The sequence below is a fragment of the Myotis myotis genome, unplaced genomic scaffold (genome assembly GCF_014108235.1).
Source record: "Myotis myotis isolate mMyoMyo1 unplaced genomic scaffold, mMyoMyo1.p scaffold_m19_p_8, whole genome shotgun sequence".
Classification (NCBI taxonomy): domain Eukaryota; kingdom Metazoa; phylum Chordata; class Mammalia; order Chiroptera; family Vespertilionidae; genus Myotis; species Myotis myotis.
The window spans coordinates 92,686,429-92,704,803 of NW_023416390.1; the positions used below are offsets into that span (position 1 = coordinate 92,686,429).

The 18,375-nt window shown below is 48.7% G+C and overlaps 2 protein-coding genes across 2 annotated transcripts; one reads left to right on the forward strand and one right to left on the reverse strand.

The window, feature by feature from the left end:
* Positions 1–828: 828 nt before the first annotated feature.
* LOC118661830 (protein phosphatase Slingshot homolog 2) lies at positions 829–4,797 on the forward strand (the record flags this gene model as incomplete). The annotated part of the gene is made up of 2 exons (XM_036320283.1): positions 829–2,904; positions 3,103–4,797. Coding segments are annotated over 2 exons (2,103 nt in total), but the record flags the coding sequence as incomplete, so codon positions are not given.
* Positions 4,798–12,894: 8,097 nt separating this feature from the next.
* On the reverse strand, positions 12,895–17,991 carry LOC118661939 (the record flags this gene model as incomplete). Its single annotated transcript, XM_036320492.1, is given in 1 exon segment — positions 12,895–17,991. A coding segment is annotated over 1 exon segment (5,097 nt), but the record flags the coding sequence as incomplete, so codon positions are not given.
* Positions 17,992–18,375: the final 384 nt, after the last annotated feature.

Below are 18,375 nucleotides of genomic sequence, written 5' to 3' on the forward strand. Positions count from 1 at the left end.
CTGGACTCTAAGATCCAGACCTTTCACTAACTCTTCACTTGCCAATTGGTTCCTTCCTATGACCGGATCTGTAGAAAACTTATATATCTATTTCCAATATCTATTTTCAGTATGAGTTTGCCATATTTCTAGTTCCTCAGTGCCTTGGTAACAAGTTTTATGGAAGGATCAACTAACAGAAGAATAATTCTGGTTTTAGACACTGAATTTATAGTTTAGATTATTTCATTACTAGTATATTGAAAATTGCCAAACTTCCCAATAGGAAAAGAGATCTGAAAGTTTATATTTAAAAAGACACAGTTCTTCTTGATTTTAGCATATGTTGAGTCTTATGATGACTTTTTTTTTAAATTTTAGTCTCTTTTCTCCTATAATTGGATAGTGAAATTGTTTGGGGGTTTTTTTAATTAATTTTTGGCTCTGGAATCGCTAAGGCAGCTTTAATGATATACATTTTAATCAAGTATTCAGAAAAGCTAAACATACTGGTGCCTAAAAATATTTGTCCTGATGAGATTAGGAGGAGGAGAGATAAGGGAGCTAACTTTTATTGAGTGCCTCCCTGGGGCCAGCCTCTTTTGTAAGCTACTACATAATATATAGGAGAGAGAGAAGAGATTCTCGTTTTAGAAAGAGCTGGTCCCTAGTCAGGTGAAAGGCACTGCTCAGTGAGTTGTTAGGCACATGATAAAGGCTTAAAGGCTTAAACTCATGAAGGCCTCACCGATTGGTGGGAAAGGCCCTAGATCAGGAGTCATAAAACTGGAGAGTTCCTATCAAAGTGGCATCAAACAAGGTCAACTGGATCGACTTTGAATTTGTACACATCTCATCAGCGAGAGCTTTCTAACTGTCAAAGGTGCTGCCCTTTTTCTACCACGGGGAAATGGCTCATCCACTCCAAGAATCAGCCACAGACGCAACAAGCATGCAGGTGATCTCCAACAGCATCTCCAAGCAATGTTCATATTACTCCGCCCAGAAGACAACATCAGGCTGGCTGTAAGACTAGAAAGTGCTTACCAGAATCGAACACGTTATATGGTAGTGGTTTCAACCAATGGTAGACAAGACACTGAAGAAAGCATCGTTCTAGGAATGGATTTCTCTTCTAATGACAGCACTTGTACCATGGGCCTAGTCCTGCCTCTCTGGAGTGACACCCTGATTCATTTGGATGGTGATGGAGGGTTCAGCGTATCAACAGATAACAGAATCCACATATTCAAACCTGTATCTGTGCAGGCAATGTGGTCTGCACTACAGAGTTTACACAAGGCTTGTGAAGTGGCCAGAATGCATAACTACTACCCGGGCAGCCTGTTTCTCACCTGGGTGAGTTATTATGAGAGCCACATCAACTCAGATCAATCATCAGTCAACGAATGGAATGCCATGCAAGATGTACAGTCCCACCGGCCTGACTCTCCAGCTCTCTTCACTGACATACCAACTGAACGTGAGCGAACAGAAAGACTAATTAAAACCAAATTAAGGGAGATTATGATGCAGAAGGATTTGGAGAATATCACATCCAAAGAGATACGAACTGAATTGGAAATGCAAATGGTTTGCAACCTGAGAGAATTCAAGGAATTTATAGATAATGAAATGATAGTGATTCTTGGTCAGATGGACAGTCCTACACAGATATTTGAGCATGTGTTCTTGGGCTCCGAATGGAATGCCTCTAACTTAGAGGATTTACAAAACCGAGGGGTGCGGTATATTTTGAATGTCACTCGAGAGATAGATAACTTCTTCCCAGGAGTCTTCGAATATCATAACATTCGGGTATATGATGAAGAGGCAACGGATCTCCTGGCTTACTGGAATGACACTTACAAATTCATCTCTAAAGCAAAGAAACATGGATCTAAATGCCTTGTGCACTGCAAAATGGGGGTGAGTCGCTCAGCCTCCACTGTGATTGCCTATGCAATGAAGGAATATGGCTGGAATCTGGACCGAGCCTATGACTATGTGAAGGAAAGACGAACAGTGACTAAGCCCAACCCCAGCTTCATGAGACAACTGGAAGAGTACCAGGGGATTCTGCTGGCAAGCAAACAGCGGCATAACAAGCTCTGGAGATCTCATTCAGATAGCGACCTCTCAGACCACCATGAACCCATCTGCAAGCCAGGGCTAGAACTCAACAAGAAGGAGATCACCACCTCAGCAGACCAGATTGCCGAAGTAAAGACCATGGAAGGTCACCCATCTATACCTCCTGTCTTTGTGGAACATGTTGTCCCACAAGATGAAAATCAGAAAGGCCTGTGTACCAAAGAAAGAGTGATCTGCTTGGAGTTTACTTCTAGGGAATTTCATGCCGGACAGATTGAAGATGAATTAAACCTAAATGACATCAATGGATGTACATCAGGGTGTTGTCTCAATGAATCAAAATTCCCCCTTGACAACTGCCATGGATCCAAAGCCTTAATCCAACCTGGACAGGCCCCAGAAATGCCCAACAAGTTCTCAGACTTAACAGTTGAAGATTTGGAGACAGATGCACTGAAAGCAGACATGAACGTCCACTTACTGCCAATGGAAGAATTGACATCTCACCTGAAAGACCTCCCCATGTCCCCTGATCCTGAGTCACCAAGCCCCCAACCCAGTTGCCAGGCTGAAGTCTCAGATTTTAGTACAGATCGCATTGATTTTTTTAGTGCCCTGGAGAAGTTTGTAGAGCTTTCTCAAGAAACCCGGTCACGATCTTTTTCCCACTCAAGGATGGAGGAACTGGGTGGAGGAAGGAGTGAAAGCTGTCGACTGTCAGTGGTAGAAGTAACCCCTTCTGAAGTGACAGCTGAGGACCAGAGAAGCAGCTCTTTGAGTAACACTCCCCATGCATCCGAAGAATCGTCAATAGATGAGGAACAGTCAAAGGGGGAAGCTCCTCATGGACTAGGCTGAGAGGCTGCAGGGTGGCCTCCGCCAAGGGCAGGCGCCTTACAGAGTCCATTTAGGATACCGCTGCTTTGCTGCCGCTGTGGAGATCTTAGGACAGCAGCACCTGCCATAAACCAGCCTCTTCCAGAAAACATATTGAGACTGGAATGGAGGACCCTCATCAAAACTGAAGAGATTCTGAATGTTTGGGATCATTCCTAGCATCTCGCCTCTTCCAACTCTTTATCTAGCATTATCCTGGTTCTCTACCTTTATCCCTACCGTATCTCCTCTCTCTCATCTTGGGAATTACCAAGAGCTCCAAGGACAGCATGAGGAGGACAGCCTAGGTTCTGAGGTCCCCTCCTGATAAAGGGCCGCAGACAGATGCTGTTGGATAGACCTGAAGCTTCTGAGACGTGGCAGCTCACAGAAATCTTCACCTGTTCCTTCTGAGGATTCAGTTCTGAAGTGATCTAGGCATGTTTGGTAAAGATGTTTTTGTGGGAGTGTTTTGTTTTTTTAAGAAAGCATTATGCAAAATGGTTCACTTTTAAGGGCATTTTTAAATAAAGCCATTCTTTGGCTTTTTTTTTTTTTTTTTTTACAACTATTTGTGGATACTTTGTTTACATTGTGTGAGTATTAAAACGTGCATCATCTTGATGGCAGCTCAGTGTCCTCCTCCAGGGACCCAAATCTGGCTGTCCTGTGAGCCCTCACACAGAGCACCGCTGTAATGGTGAGCCCGCACGGGTGAGCGGGGAAAACCTGGAGCTGACTTCCATCTGTGTCCTGCACTCCCGCCCAACACCCTGTACGGAAATAGTCGTCATCTCCTCAGTGATGGTGTGTCTTACAGTGATGGTTGTACTGGTGAATGGCTAGTGTCATTTTTGTTTAATTTTGTTTTGCTTTTGGATGGTAGATGAGATGAAATTTTAGCTCTTTCGTCACCAATCCAACTTAAGAGGCTCTTGGACTTTGTTTTCCCCTTCAACCTAAAAGAACAAGGCATGTATAGACAACTGTATTTGGTGTCTCAACTCATCCGGTCCCCATATTAAGAAAAAGCCTGCTGCCAACGCAGGCAGCTGCACACCCCTAACCCTTCTCCCGGGCTTGGGGTCCCTGGTTGCCATGGAGAGCTCTCGCAAGGTGCTTCTGTACTCCTCCAGCCTGGAGTGGAGGGTGACTCAGCCTGGCTCCTGCTGTGGAAAGAGAACCAGCCTCATTTTCTCAGTGCCCCGAGTTCTAGGGCAGGATTTCTAAACTGGAATCACCCCCCGTGGGCTTGAACAGGCCCCAAGGGGTATATGACTATCTGTGTCCTCACCACGACACTGGCGGCAGCATCCTGTATACACATGCAGAGCTAATGCCCAGGGCTTCGCGCGAGCTGGTGACCCAGCCGGTAAACTGGGGAATGCCCTGAAATGTTTCCCAGTCAATAAGGCCACAGGGAGTTGGTTTTTATGTTTTATTGGACTTGGTTTGCTTGGTATAGCTTAAGGTGCCTTTCTTTTCTTTCTTTTTCTTTTTTCTTTCTCTCTACATTATTTTGTAGGGCTTGTTATAAATGTGGAAAACTAGTCCAATAGACTTTGTTACCTTTGCCCCAGGCCACCCCAAACTTTTATGCTCACATTTTATTAAATGAAGCAGGTGCTCCCTGGAATCTCTGGGACCTTTTTGAGGCATTTGAAGCAGAATATAAAGAGTGGTCTCATCTCCTTCCTTAATCTTCATAGTGATTGGGATGTTCCACTTGTATCATAGATTTTTTTATTACTGATGTGCTCCGCTGTTTTTAAATGTGAACTTGTGCGCAAATGTGCAGATTCAATGTTCTTGTTACAGACTGAATAAATTTTTATTTTGAAGATGAAATTATAAAAATAATAAAAGAAAATAAAAATAAAAAATAAAAAAAATAAATTGTGGTACAATACAATGAAATACCTGGTAGCCAAAAAAAGACAGTGATGTGGAAAATCTACAAGATATATTGTTATGTAAAGAAAGTGCATAAGCCCTAGCTGGTTTGCTCAGTGGATAGAGCATTGGCCTGCAGACCAAAGGGTCCCAGGTTCGATTCCAGCCAAGGGCATGTACCTCGGTTGCAGGCTCCTCCTGGCTGGGCCCAGGTCGGGCTCGTATAGGAGGCAACCTATCGATGTGTTTCTCTGGCATCGATACTTCTCTGTCTTTCCTTCTCCCTTCCACTGTCTCCAAAAATCAATGGAAAAACATCCTTGAGTGAGGATTTTTCTTTAAAAGTGCACACAGTATGTTAGCATAGATGTGTGTGTGTGTGTGCGTGTGTGTAATGTATGCAATTGAATATTCCTAGAAGAGTACATAAGCAACCAATAATGTTGGAGCCTTAGAGGAGGGGAGCTGGGGGGGGGGTTGGACAGGAATAAGAGGGAGACTTTGTAAGTTTTAATCTCAACCCTATGTATTTTCAATAAGCGTATTTACTTTTTCAAACATATATAATGAAAAGTATGGTCTCTGCCACATGGAGACTGACTGGAAGCTGGAAGGGCAGTGTCCGTGTGAACCAGGAGCAGAAGCTGTAGGTAGGTTAGCAAATTTCATGCATTTCTCTGTATTTGTTTCTTTTGTTATTCCAGGGCTTTCAGTAAAGTACATATGATAAACTCAGTGTTTTTGAGTTAAAATTTTCCAAGTATTTCCTTTATTTTTATGTATAAAAAGTTAGAAAGTTTATACTTAAGGTGACCCAGAGCAGGAGCTATAGATGATTATTTAGAGATCTTACAACTTGTTTCCCTTCCTCGTTCCACTGAATTGGATCAGGCAGGTTGGCTTCAATAGGACACATAGAGCTGCACCTCTCCCCCCACCATGACTGCCGGCAAGTCTGGGTGCCGGCTTGTCTCTGGGTGTATGGCGCCCAGGAATTTCTCCTGCAAAAAGCCCACGACCAATTTTTTAATGAAAAATTTGGAACCCAATTGCAAGAATATCTAGTCAAATCCAGGCCTCCTCTGAGCTGCTTTTCTTGTTTTTGGAGAGAGAAAGATGGGATTCCTCTGAGTCTTTTGGGTTTAATCAGTAGCCCATCTTTAGATATGAGAGGGCCAGGGCATTTTACTTCAGGTAAGCAGAATTGAAGCTTATCTTTTGAGACCTTATGTCCTTTTATGGCTAGCTGGTGCAATAAATATGTTGCATCTTCTTGGGAGTCTAATACGTCCTAGAGCATAAAAATAAGGCTTCTACATATTGGATTAGAGCATTCAACACCATTCAAATCAGTTTTTAGTATTGAAGACAATAGGTGGGGCTCTCTGTATATCCCTGGGGTATTGCAGTCCAAGTAAACTTGTAATCCTGCCAAGTGAAAGCAAAGAGGTCTCTCTCTCTCTCTCTCTCTCTCTCTCTCTCTCTCTCTCTCTCTTTTTCTCTGTGTGTGTGTGTGTGTGTGTGTGTGTGTGTGTCTTTCTCTCTTTCAGAAATGTGCTAAAGGCACGACGTAAATCCATCGCTGATAAGGATTGACCGTTCACAGGCACGGCTGATAATAGGTTCTGTGGATGTGGAACCTCGGGATGTCTGGGAATAACTATCCTATTTGTAGCTCTGAGACCCTGTACATCATTGTGTTGTAGGCGGCTGGAAACAGCACCAGGAACTAGACTAGTGGAGTCAGATTGGACCTGGGTTCAGTAACCTCAGTACTTAAGTTCTGGCTAGGAAAGAATTCAGAGGCAAGACTCAAACTATAAGAGTACATTTATCTATAAAATCACAGAGGTAGCCCGGCCGGTGTGGCTCATTGGTTGAGCGTCAACCCATGAACTAGGAGGTCACAGTTCGATTCCCAGTCAGGGCACTTGCCTGGGTTGCGGGCTTTATCCCAAGTAGGGGGCGTGCAGGAGGCAGCCAATCAATGATTCTCTCTCATCATTGATGTTTCTCTCTCTCTCTCTCTCTCTCTCTCTCTCTCTCTCTCTCTCTCTCTCATCAATAAAAACATAAAAAAATAAAATCACAGAGGTGGAAGAAGTAATTCCTAGAAGAAATGGGCTTAGGAAACACACGATATAGAAGCAAAGGAAGGGCCCTTGGAGCTTGGGAGTGAGGAGGCTAATGGTAAGGTGCCCGGTGGGGGGCAGGGGAGGAAGGGAAGGGCATAGGCATGCTCCCAGGAGGGAGGCACACAGGTCCTCCTTCCCAAGGGTTTAAAGGGTGGAGATTGTAGGGGAGGACCGAGGGGAAGACCTCAATAGGTTTTGCTGTTTCTCTAGGCCTAGAGCTGTAATACAACTGAGGCCCAGACGTTATCTCTAGGGAGGAAAAGTCAGGGTCCAACCACAGGACCAGTGAGTGGTGTGCTAGGGGAGGACAGGCCACTCACCCTACAGTTGTCCTTTGCTGGGCACCTGGGGCTTTCTGCCTGGTGACTGCTGTACCCGGCCATTGTCCTTGCTCTGCTCATGTCTGTCTAACTGTAGGACCGCAATTGGTTTCAAGAAAATCTTGCCTTATCAGGTGAATTGGGGCAGATTTGCTTAGCAAAACTATGCATTGCCCCATAACAATCCCTAGTTGGAAGGGGACAGGTTCTTATTTAAAAAAACAGTCGTTGGTTGATTAGACATTCCGACCATTTGCACAGAAGCTTTCCTCTGAGGGAGGAGGCAGCTAAGTTGGGTTCAGAACAGAAAACGTAGTCCCAGTGTCTACAAGAGCCTTAGTAAGTTCTCCTTCTTATGGTAATTTTAATTTCTCCTAAATTACCAGTGAGGAGGACAAACACCCTCACAGAGTTCTTGGAGCAACCATATGCTTGCTTCTGCTTCTCTTCCCTTCCTAAATCCCATTTCAGCTTTCTGTAATCCTTCTTAAGGCGACCTGACTGTCTACAATAAAAAAAGACTCCTCTGCACGTTTCCCAGCAAACCCTACTTAGTAATTCTATTGCTTTTGCTCCCAGAAACCAGTAGGTATGTTCATTGGAACAGGTCAGAATAGCCAGGCTCACATGTTCTAATCGTTAAATTAAACTCCTTTTTGAACCCATCAGAGTCCTGGAGAAAATAGGGGAGATGTGTAGGTAGATTTCTTAATTCTATTCTAGTCCAAGGAATATATGTAATCACTGGGTCCCCTCTGCCTGGGACTGGCTTTTCCCTGAAGGGAGCTGCTAGAATTCCTAGATTATTCTTGTCTACCTTTTTAAAAATATATTTTTACTGATTTCAGAGAGGAATGGAGAGGAAGAGAGAGATAGAAGCATCAATGATGAGAGAGAATCATTGATCGGCTGCCTCTTGCACACCCCCAACTAGGGATCGAGCCCACAACCGGGCAATGTATCTTTGACCGGACTCAACTAGGGACCCTTCAGTCTGCAGGCTGACAATCTATCCACTCAGCCAAACCACCTAGGGCTCCTTGTCTACTTTTTTATTCCTATTTTCCCTTAGATCAGTAGAGAATGGTAGTGGAGGAGATACAGAGGATATAGAAGGGAAAGGAAGAAGGGCGGCGGGGGGGGGGGGGGGGGGGCAACTCCAAACAACGAAGCTCAGAGAGCAAAGGGTATAGTAGAGGAGCTGTAGAAGGGGAGGAAATGTTAGGGGCAGAAATAGAGTATTTCGGACTAGGTACAGTTATGGGAAATAGTAATCATGCTCTATTAACCATGAGTGCCTTGTTCTGGTTAAAGAAAGGACATTCTGACCTGGCAGGGAGTAGTACGCACATCCCTGGGACCTGGGAGTCAACCTTGGAATGTGGTCCATTCTCACTCAAGAACTGCCTAAAATCATGGAAAGATTAACAACCTTGTTGCCCAAACAATGGAGTCCCACCCCAGCCTCCTACTTCCCCAGGCCTGTCATCCCAACTTCCCCATGTAATCCTTGTCCTACCCTATACACGCAGTGTCGAGTAAGACTCCCTCCACGTTCTGCGTGGAGTAGGGTTCGGTATCTGAAAGAGGAGCCGCACAGCAAATGAGAGAAAAAGACACGAGATAATTTTGCAATATTGGGGGACCAGGCGGCAAGTCCCTAAGGACTTCCTCCTTGCTCAGGCTTCACCAAGCTTTTATTGATCTGGGATATACCCATAGCATAGCCCTTAGGCAGGTGACCCCCTAGTAACAAGCAGACTAGCCCATCAGCAAGGATTTACATAATAATAAATGGGGGAGTAGTTTCAGCTACCACTGTCTGGACAAACAGAGGTGGCGCCTCGCTCTGACCTTTGCTGGGGCTTCAAAGGCACCCAGACTTGGGGGGGGGGGGGGGGAGGGTGTTCTCTGTCTATGCTTATCAGATAGTGAAGGCTGTTAGGTCGGAGAGAGCCCAGGATCGGATACATGCAGACATGACAAGATAATGGACTTCCCCTGGAATTTCTCACAGATCAAGGTGCCAGACACAGATACCAGCTTCTTCTCCCTGAATTCACATACCCCCACACAGATAAGAACTTCGTCCTGAATATTCCGCCCATTCCCTGCAGCAGAGAATTCCTCAGCTCATGTCCCTGCCCCTCACCCAACCGCAGTATAAAAAAAGCGCCCCCCTCCCTGTTGGCGTGAATCCACGTGCCCTGTCCTTGGGGTACGTGGGTCTCCCGGGGACGCAGAATAAACCTTTTCCTTTCCTTTCTTTTCTGATTCGCTGGACTCTATTTCTTGCGCCGCCTCCTGAGCCACCTAACCTAACAAAGGCAATAAACAGTTTCCCACAACGCAGCTGGCTTGTGGGGGGTGCAGAGCAGATTTTTGTGGATGAGCTGCTGCTCTCTCATGCTGCTGGCAGGATTGGAATAAATGTTCATATATGATTCAACCCTGTCTCTGCTTAGTTGGCTCAAGTAATGACAGGCAGCCTAGACCCATTGGTTGTTCGGTTGTAGAATCAGGTATTGGCATTTATCAGTTAAAGAAGCCTTATTTAGTTCAGAAACAATCTCTAAAATTTCTTAAATTCTTTTTTAAAGAAAATTTATCTGTGCTTCTTCTAGAAACTTCTAATTTTCAATCAAGACATGCTTCTCATTAATTCATTTTGCTTCTTTTTAAATATATTTTGATTGATTTCAGAGAGGAAGGGAGAGAGAGAGAGAGAGAGAGAGAGAGAGAGAGAGAGAGAGAGATCAATGATGAGATAGAATCACTGATAGGCTGCCTCCTGCACACCCCACACTGGGGATCAAGCCCACAATCTGGACATGTGCCCTGACCGGGAATCAAACTGTGACCTCCTGGTTCATAGGTCAACACACAACCACTGAGCCATGCTGGCCAGCAGGAGTCATCTTTAGTTGATACCACTTCTACTTAAATCTTCCCATTTCTGTAAGTACTTGCAAGTAAAGGCTTCCTTTTAATTCTGTATCCGCAGGTGTTATAGAATACTAAGAAGCTAGGAAAATTCCAGCACAAGCGGAATAGGGAAACCGATCAACGGCAGTTTGTGTCCGCCCAGTAAATCCTATCTCCCCTAACCCAAGGACACAAGAGTAAATGGTTTGCACTTCTCCTCCCCAACCAGAGGGAAAATAGCTTACATTGTTGGGCCCTAAGACCCCCGGAGAGTCCAGCAGAGGAGGCGACGACCCCAAGTCAAACGCAGAGACCGAGGCTTGATGCAAGAGCAAGAGGATTTTTATTACAAGCGCAGCGCAGGGGCTCTCAGGCAGGCAGGCAACAACACAAAGGAAGTGCTGCTGACTGGAGCCCCGAGCAATTGCAGAACACGGGTTTATAAAGGCAAAAACCACACGCAGGTGGCCGGAAAACAGGGAACTGGGTTACCAGTTAACTCATAACTCATCTTTTACAGGGACAGGTCTTTGTTATTAGTTGACTCATTTCCTAAGGGGCCAGGGTGGTCTGGTATGCGCAGGCCGATCCCGAGGAGTGATAAGATAACTATGCTATGACCAGATCAGGGCGCCAGAGCTTTACGGGAAAGGTCAGGAGGGGGAAGTTCTCTTTAATCTTTACATTAACCAGAGCTTTACTGGAAAAGCTGGTCCAGGGGGAAGGGGGGGGGTTTTCAGCGGCCTTACATTCCCCCCTTTTCTTGTGGGAAGTTCCAATCATGGAACTACAGGCTAATGTTTGAGGGTACAGGCTGATACCGCTGTTGGAGGACCATTACCTGAACTGCACTAATCCGGTCCTGGATGAAGGCGATTAAGCGGTTTACTATGCATGGCCCGAATGTCAAAAGGAGGAGTAAAATGATCAGGGGTCCCACGAGAGAGGATATCAGGGTTGTGAACCACGGTGAGCTGTTAAACCAACTTTCAAACCAGCCTTGCTTGGCCTCTCGCTCTCTTTTGCGAGTTTCCAATCTCTCCCTAAGTTTTGACATGGAATCCTTTATCACCCCTGAATGATCAGCGTAGAAACAGCATTGTTCCCTGAGAGCTGCACACAGCCCTCCCTCCTTTAAGAATAGGAGATCTAGTCCTCTCCTATTTTGTAGGACTACTTCAGACAAAGAGGTTAGAGACTCCTCAAGTTTAGTTATGGAGTGCTCTATATGTTTGAGGTCTTCATCTATAGCAGCTCTGAGCTCCTCAGTATAGGTGGGGCCTTTAATGAGGGCTGTTGTCCCTGTTCCTACTCCTGCCGCGACCCCTAGACCTAGGAGAGCAGCCAAGGTCAGTGAAACAAGTTCCCGTTTATCCCGATGGGAAGGAGAATAGGAGTCAAATTCTTTTTCAAATGCATTAGCTTGATAATACATGATCCTGGGGACTAGTTGGACAAGGATACAATAATCTTGAGAACGGTTAAAGGCCTGGGCTGCTAAACATGGAGTAAGTCCCGTACTACAGGCCCACCATCCCCCTGTTGGGGGCACTAAGTAATAGCTTGCAGAGGAGGGATATGCCAGGTTCTCCTTGCAGAGATGCTGGCGGTCCTTTGGCACTTGTCCTATACATGTGCCTTGCCCTGAGACCTCAGTAAGGGTCAACTTCCCCTGCTGTCCCCACGAACAGTGGTCATGGCTGGTGGTGTTGGTATAGTTTCCCTGGAAGGCTATGCCCTCATAGTAGGGGGGCCCTGTAGTTAGGCAGAGCCAGCAAGACTCAGTTAGGTTAGACTTGGACATGTTTAAAGAACTAAAGGCCCCCTCTACCAGGCCTAATAGCCTCTGACCTGAGTTTGTCTCTAGTTCTATGGGGTTGGCCTGTTCCTCCCTGGAGGCTGGGCTAGTTCCTGCCACGGTGGTGGTGGCAAGAGGCCTTTCTTTCGTGGGGAGCTGCCGGCTGGACAAGACGGTGTTGGGTCCTACTGCAACTGGTGGCCTGTAATCCTGTACATCTAATCTTATCTTAAAAAGGAGGCCATCATCATGTTGGTCCTTATACAGCCGGATCCCCCATGTCACTCCCCAGCGCCACTTGTTTAGGTCGTATGACCGCCCAGCTGAGGTGAAGGAGATATTCAGGGCGTTAACCCAACCCCTATGTCCGGAGGTTTGGCTCTCATTTCTCCGAACCTGGATGAGGTCCCACTCGGGGGGCCCTCTGATCCAATATCCAGTACCAGTTGTCTCACATCCCCATTCTGCACAGAAATACTCTCGTTCAGATCCACAATTCTTTCTATGTCCCTGCCTGTCTTTGGGGCACACATAGAATTGGGTCATCGTAAGACGCTCACGGGCCCCCAGATAACTACAGTGAACTCCAAATTGCAAATCTCTTCCTTTTCCTATGTAAGCTCGGGTCTCTATACCTGCTTTAGTCTCTTCTACTGTTCTCTCAGGGAGGTCCCATAGTCTGTATCCTGCTGCCATAGCGCAGAGGTCTGGCGTTAAGTCTGGCCACCATGTCCCTTTAGGTGCTATATTGGTGACCGACCAGGCCGTCTGTCCGGTGTGGGGGGACATTACCCTCCAAGTTAGTCTCTTTGGGGCATGGGGGTTGCTACTTATCAGCGGCAGGCTCAGCAGGAAGAGGGCGGCGGCAAATCCGTAGCTTGAGAGGGTTGTCTGTCTTCTCCACAGTCCATCCATGATCGGTGTCGTCTGATGGGGGTGCCCGCTTGACGTGGGAGGCGTGGATCCAAGCAGCTACACCGTCTACCTTGACCGCTGTTGGGGTTGTCAGCAATACCAGGTGGGGTCCCTTCCACCTCGGCTCGAGATTAGAGGCCCGATGGCGTCTGATGTACACAAAGTCTCCGACCTGGAACTGGTGGGGGACTTGCAGTTCTCCTGGTTGGTAGAGGGCGGCCAGGGGAGTCCACACCTCCTTCTGGACAGTCTCGAGGGCCTTCAGCCTGGCAAGCAGGGATTGAGGGGTGTGAGTGTCTGTGGGCACGGACCAAGGGTCAGCGGCTAGGGGCGGAGGGGCCCCAAACAAAACCTCGAACGGTGTCACCCCCAAGGGGCCTGGGGTGTTTCGCGCGCGGAAAAGGGCAAAGGGAAGGAGGACCGTCCAGTCTGCCACGCCAGTCTCTAAGGACAATTTAGTCATAGCCTCTTTTAATGTTCTATTCATTCTTTCTACCTGACCTGAACTCTGGGGCCTGTAAGCACAATGCAATTTCCAATCCGCCCCTAGTATCTTGGCCATTCCCTGACTTACCTGGGCAACAAAAGCTGGACCGTTGTCTGATCCAATTACCTTAGGAATTCCAAACCGTGGAAAGATGTCTTCTAAGATCTTCTTGGCGACCACAGTTGCAGTTTCTCTTTTGGTAGGGAAGGCTTCTACCCAACCTGAGAAGGTATCTATGAAAACTAAAAGATATTTATAACCGTATCGGGCGGGCTTCACTTCTGTAAAATCCACCTCCCAGTAACTCCCGGGCCGGTCTCCCCTGAGCCTGTGTCCGGTCCCGACCTGGGATGAATGTACATTTACCAGCTGACACGCCTTGCATTGCTTAACTACTTCTTCTGAAAGGCGATCGAGTCCTTTGACATAGTGTCCCGTTGCCCGGCTGGTGGAGCTGAGGTGTTTGGCCCCCAGGTGGGTAAGGCGGTGCAGTTGTTGGAGGTAGGCAGTGGCTGCCGCCCTTGGTACTACCATTTTTTCCCCTGCAGTTCTCCACACTCCTAGTTTGTCCTTATGGTATTTTTCTGGCCTTTTAAGCAGGTCTTTTTCCTCCTCTAGGGTGTAGTGGAGGGTCTCTGGCTGTGGTGCTGCGGGGCCAACAGCGAGGGCGAGTAGCCGGGGCCCTAGAGCGGCCTGCCTTGCCTCGGCATCCGCTTTCCTGTTTCCTATAGCTGTTTCCGAGGTCCCTTTCTGGTGGCCGGGACAATGGATAATAGCTACCTCTTGGGGGGCATGAATGGCTTCTAGGAGGTCGAGGATTTCCTTTTTATTTTTAATTTCCTTTCCTGCTGAGGTGAGGAGACCTCTCTGACGGTATATAGCCCCGTGCACATGAGCAGTGGCAAAAGCATAACGACTGTCAGTATAAATATTAGCCCGGCTGTTCTCTGCCAGCCTGAGAGCCCGTGTCAGAGCAATTAATTCAGCCTTCTGGGCCGAAGTCCCTTCGGGCAAGCTACTAGCCCAGATAGTCCGGTCCTTGCTGACCACAGCCGCTCCCGCCACCCTCTTACCTTCATAGAGGTAGCTGCTTCCATCCGTGTACCAGGTGAGTTGAGGCTCTGGCAAGGGGGAATCTTTGAGGTCTCTCCTCGGCCCTGTTTCCTCTGCCAGAATGTCACGGCATGAGTGTAGGACTTCTTTGCTCTCAGGATTTACTTCCGGTAGTAAGGTTGCTGGGTTGAGAGCTACCGGAGCCCCGAAGCGGATTCGATCTTCACTTAGCAGGAGACTCTGGTAGTGAGTCATCCGGGCGTTGGATAGCCACCGGTCCGGTGGCTGCCGGATAACACTCTCGAGAGTGTGTGGGGCCACCACAGTTAGTTTCTGCCCCAAGGTAAGTTTGTCCGCATCTCTTACAAGCAGGGCAGTAGCTGCAATTGCTCTTAGACAGCCTGGCCACCCCCTAGCCACTGGGTCTAGTCTCTTGGATAAATAGGCTACCGGCCTCTTCCAGGGGCCTAAGGTTTGAGTTAGGACCCCCCTGGCTACTCCCTTTCTTTCATCTATGAACAGAGTGAAGGGCTTGGCCACATCTGGTAAGGCCAATGCTGGCGCCGAGAGAAGAGCCTTTTTAATGTCGTCAAAGGCTTTCTGATGAGTCTCCCCCCACTCGAAGGGGTTCCCTTGTTTTGTCAGCGGGTATAGGGGCTCCGCTAGGGTTGCAAAACCGGGAATCCAGAGGCGGCAGAATCCAGCTGTTCCCAGGAACTCGCGTACCTGCCGGGGGGTCTGTGGTCTGGGAATCTGGGTGACTGTGCTTTTTCGGGCTTCAGTGAGCCACCTCTTTCCCCCTTCTAGTGCGTATCCTAAATAGGTCACTCTCCGCTGACATATCTGGGCCTTCTTGGCCGAGACCCGGTATCCTAGGCGGGAGAGCTCTAAAAGCAAGGCCCCGGTACCTGTTTCACAGTCCTCCTTAGTAGCTCCGGCGAGGAGAAGGTCATCCACGTACTGGAGAAGGGTGACTTGCGGGTGGTCAGCACGGAAAGCAGCCAGGTCTTGATGAAGAGCCTCATCGAAGATAGTGGGGGAATTTTTGAATCCTTGCGGAAGTCGGGTCCAAGTCAGCTGCCCCGTTATTCCCGAATCTGGGTCTCTCCACTCGAAGGCGAAAATATTCTGGCTGGCAGGATGCAGTCTCAAGCAGAAGAAGGCATCTTTTAAGTCTAGGACTGAATACCACACATGGGACGGAGGGATAGAGCTTAAGAGATTGTAAGGATTGGGGACCGTGGGATGAATATCCTGTACCCTCTTGTTGACTTCTCTTAAATCCTGCACCGGTCGGTAGTCATCAGTTCCGGGCTTTTTTACCGGGAGGAGTGGGGTGTTCCACGGGGAGTGGCACTTAACGAGGACTCCAAGGCGTAGGAGGCGTTGGACATGAACCTTGATCCCCCTCCAGGCTTCTTTTGCCATGGGGTACTGTCGTACTGCAATCGGGGTTGCAGTGGACTTAAGCTCTACTATCACGGGGGGCCGTTCGGTAGCTAAGCCCATCCCTGCGGTTTCAGCCCAAGCTTTGGGGTATTGCTGTAACCATCCCGCTATCCTCTCGTCCTTTCGGACATTACTCTCAAACAGCCGATGCTCGTCTTCGAGCTGGAGTGTCAAGAGAGTAATTGGCTCTCCATGTTGGGTCAGGGTCGGCCCCCGTGGGGTGAAAGTGATCTGAGCCCCCATTTTAGTTAGCAAGTCTCTTCCCAGAAGGGGGGCTGGACACTCGGGTATTACTAAGAAGGAATGAGTCACTCTTCCCGTGCCTAGATCAACTGTCCGGGTGGTGGTCCAGGAATATTGCTCATTTCCCGTTGCCCCTATCACCCAGGAGGTCTTCTGGGAGACTGGTCCTAGTGGTTTCTTAAGAACTGAATATTGGGCCCCTGTGTCTACCAGAAAGTTAACAGGCTTCCCCTCCACCTTAAGAGTTACCCTAGGCTCGGGGAGGGGATCCGAGCCCCGACTTCTTCAATCACTATCTTCCTGGAGTGCCAGCGCCTTCTTTGCTAGTCTCTTTGGGCACTCCCGCTTCCAATGTCCTTCTTCCTTGCAATAAGCACATTGATTCTTCCTTAACGGTGGCCTGTTGCCCAGGGCCCCTGCCTGTCTTCCTTTTCCTCTCTCCTGTGGCTTACTCCCTTCTATTGCTGCGGCCAAGATACGGGTTAGTCTCTGCTCTTCCCTTTTTTCCTTTTTCTCCTCCTTCTCCTCTCTCTCTCTCTCCTTCCGCTGCTCCTTTTCCTCCTCGGTCTCCCTCTTATGGTACACTTTCTCTGCTTCCTTAACTAAATCTTGGAGGGTAAAGTCCTGCAATCCCTCAAGTCTCTGCAGCTTTTTCTTAATATCTAATGCTGACTGCCCTATGAAAGCCATAGCTACTGAGGCCCTCTGCCCCTCCGAGGTGGGGTCAAACGGGGTGTACCGTCTGAACGCCTCCATTAATCGCTCGAGAAAAACAGAAGGCGGTTCAGTGGGCCCCTGTATGACCTCTCTTACCTTAGCCAAATTCGTGGGGCGCCGAGCTGCCCCTCTGAGGCCGGCCACTAGTGTCTGGCGGTAGACCTTCAGGTGCTCCCTACCTTCTGCCGTGTTGAAGTCCCAGTCCGGCCTGGCCAGAGGAAAGGCCGCATCCACCAAATGAGGGAGTAGAGTCGGCCGGCCGTCGGGGCCAGGGGCGTTCTTCCGGGCCTCCAAGAGGATCCGCTCCCTTTCCTCTGTAGTAAAGAGAGTCTGAAGAAGCTGTTGACAATCGTCCCAAGTGGGCTGGTGAGAGAACATAAGGGACTCAACCAGCCCCGTTAGACGCTGGGGATCCTCTGAAAAGGGAGGGTGGTTAGTTTTCCAGTTATAGAGGTCTGCCGAGGAGAAGGGCCAGTATTGGAGTGGCTGGAGCGGAGCCGTTTCATTATCGTCTCCGCGGGGGGGTGGAGGCCCGTATGGTCGGAGAGGGCAGGCTACGGTCGAATCTGGAGACGCGGGATGTCTCCTCTGACTCCGGGTTCCCTGGGCCGGTCCCTCTGTTGGAGGGGCGGGAGGAGGTGCTGAAGGCTCCGGTCTCCCCGGCGGCTCTGGCTGGAGAGGAGAGGGGTAAGGGGGTGGAGAGTCCAAGAGGAGAAGATCGGTTTGAGAATCTGCCAGGGGACGTTTCGTCTGATCTGCGGCGGGAGGGGCCTGGGCCACGAGAACCCGGGAGGTTCCGGATGGCAGCCAGGGTTTCAGCCAAGAGGGAGGGTTCTGGACCAGGTCCTGCCAGACGACAATATACGGCTGCTGGTCTGGATGGCCCGCCGTGCCTGATTGGAACACCTTATTCTTTACTGCAAAAATAATAGACAGGTCAAAAGTCCCGTCCGCTGGCCATCCCACGCCTAGGGCTGGCCAGTCGGATGAACAGAAAGTCTGCCAAGGACCCTTCTTGACACTGACGGAAAGATTGAGTCCCCGACTCCGGACGTCCGTCCAGTGTGCTACTGTAAGAGAAAGAGGGGTGCTGCTTCCGTGGCCCATGTTACCTGGATGGGAGAAGAGGAGTAAAAGACAAAAACAAAGAACAAACAATGACGCGACAAGACACCGGATCCACAAGAATTTACCCAGATACAGAACGGCCGCTGAGGGATGATATCCCTCCCTAATGCTAGTCCGGCCGGACACGCGAGTGCCCGTTGCCGGACAGCCAGAACCTGAAGTGACCAAGACCTCTTGGTCACCGCCCGATCCTGGGGCGTCCCCCAGGGTGACAGTTTTTCTGGCCGAAGCCCCTACGACCAGAGGAGCCGACTCCTTACGGAGCCGACACCCTGTCTTCCTGAAAAACCGAAACTAAGAACGAACAAAGGACAAGACAAACACTGAATGACTCCGGAGTCTGCTTACCTCCAAGACCGATCC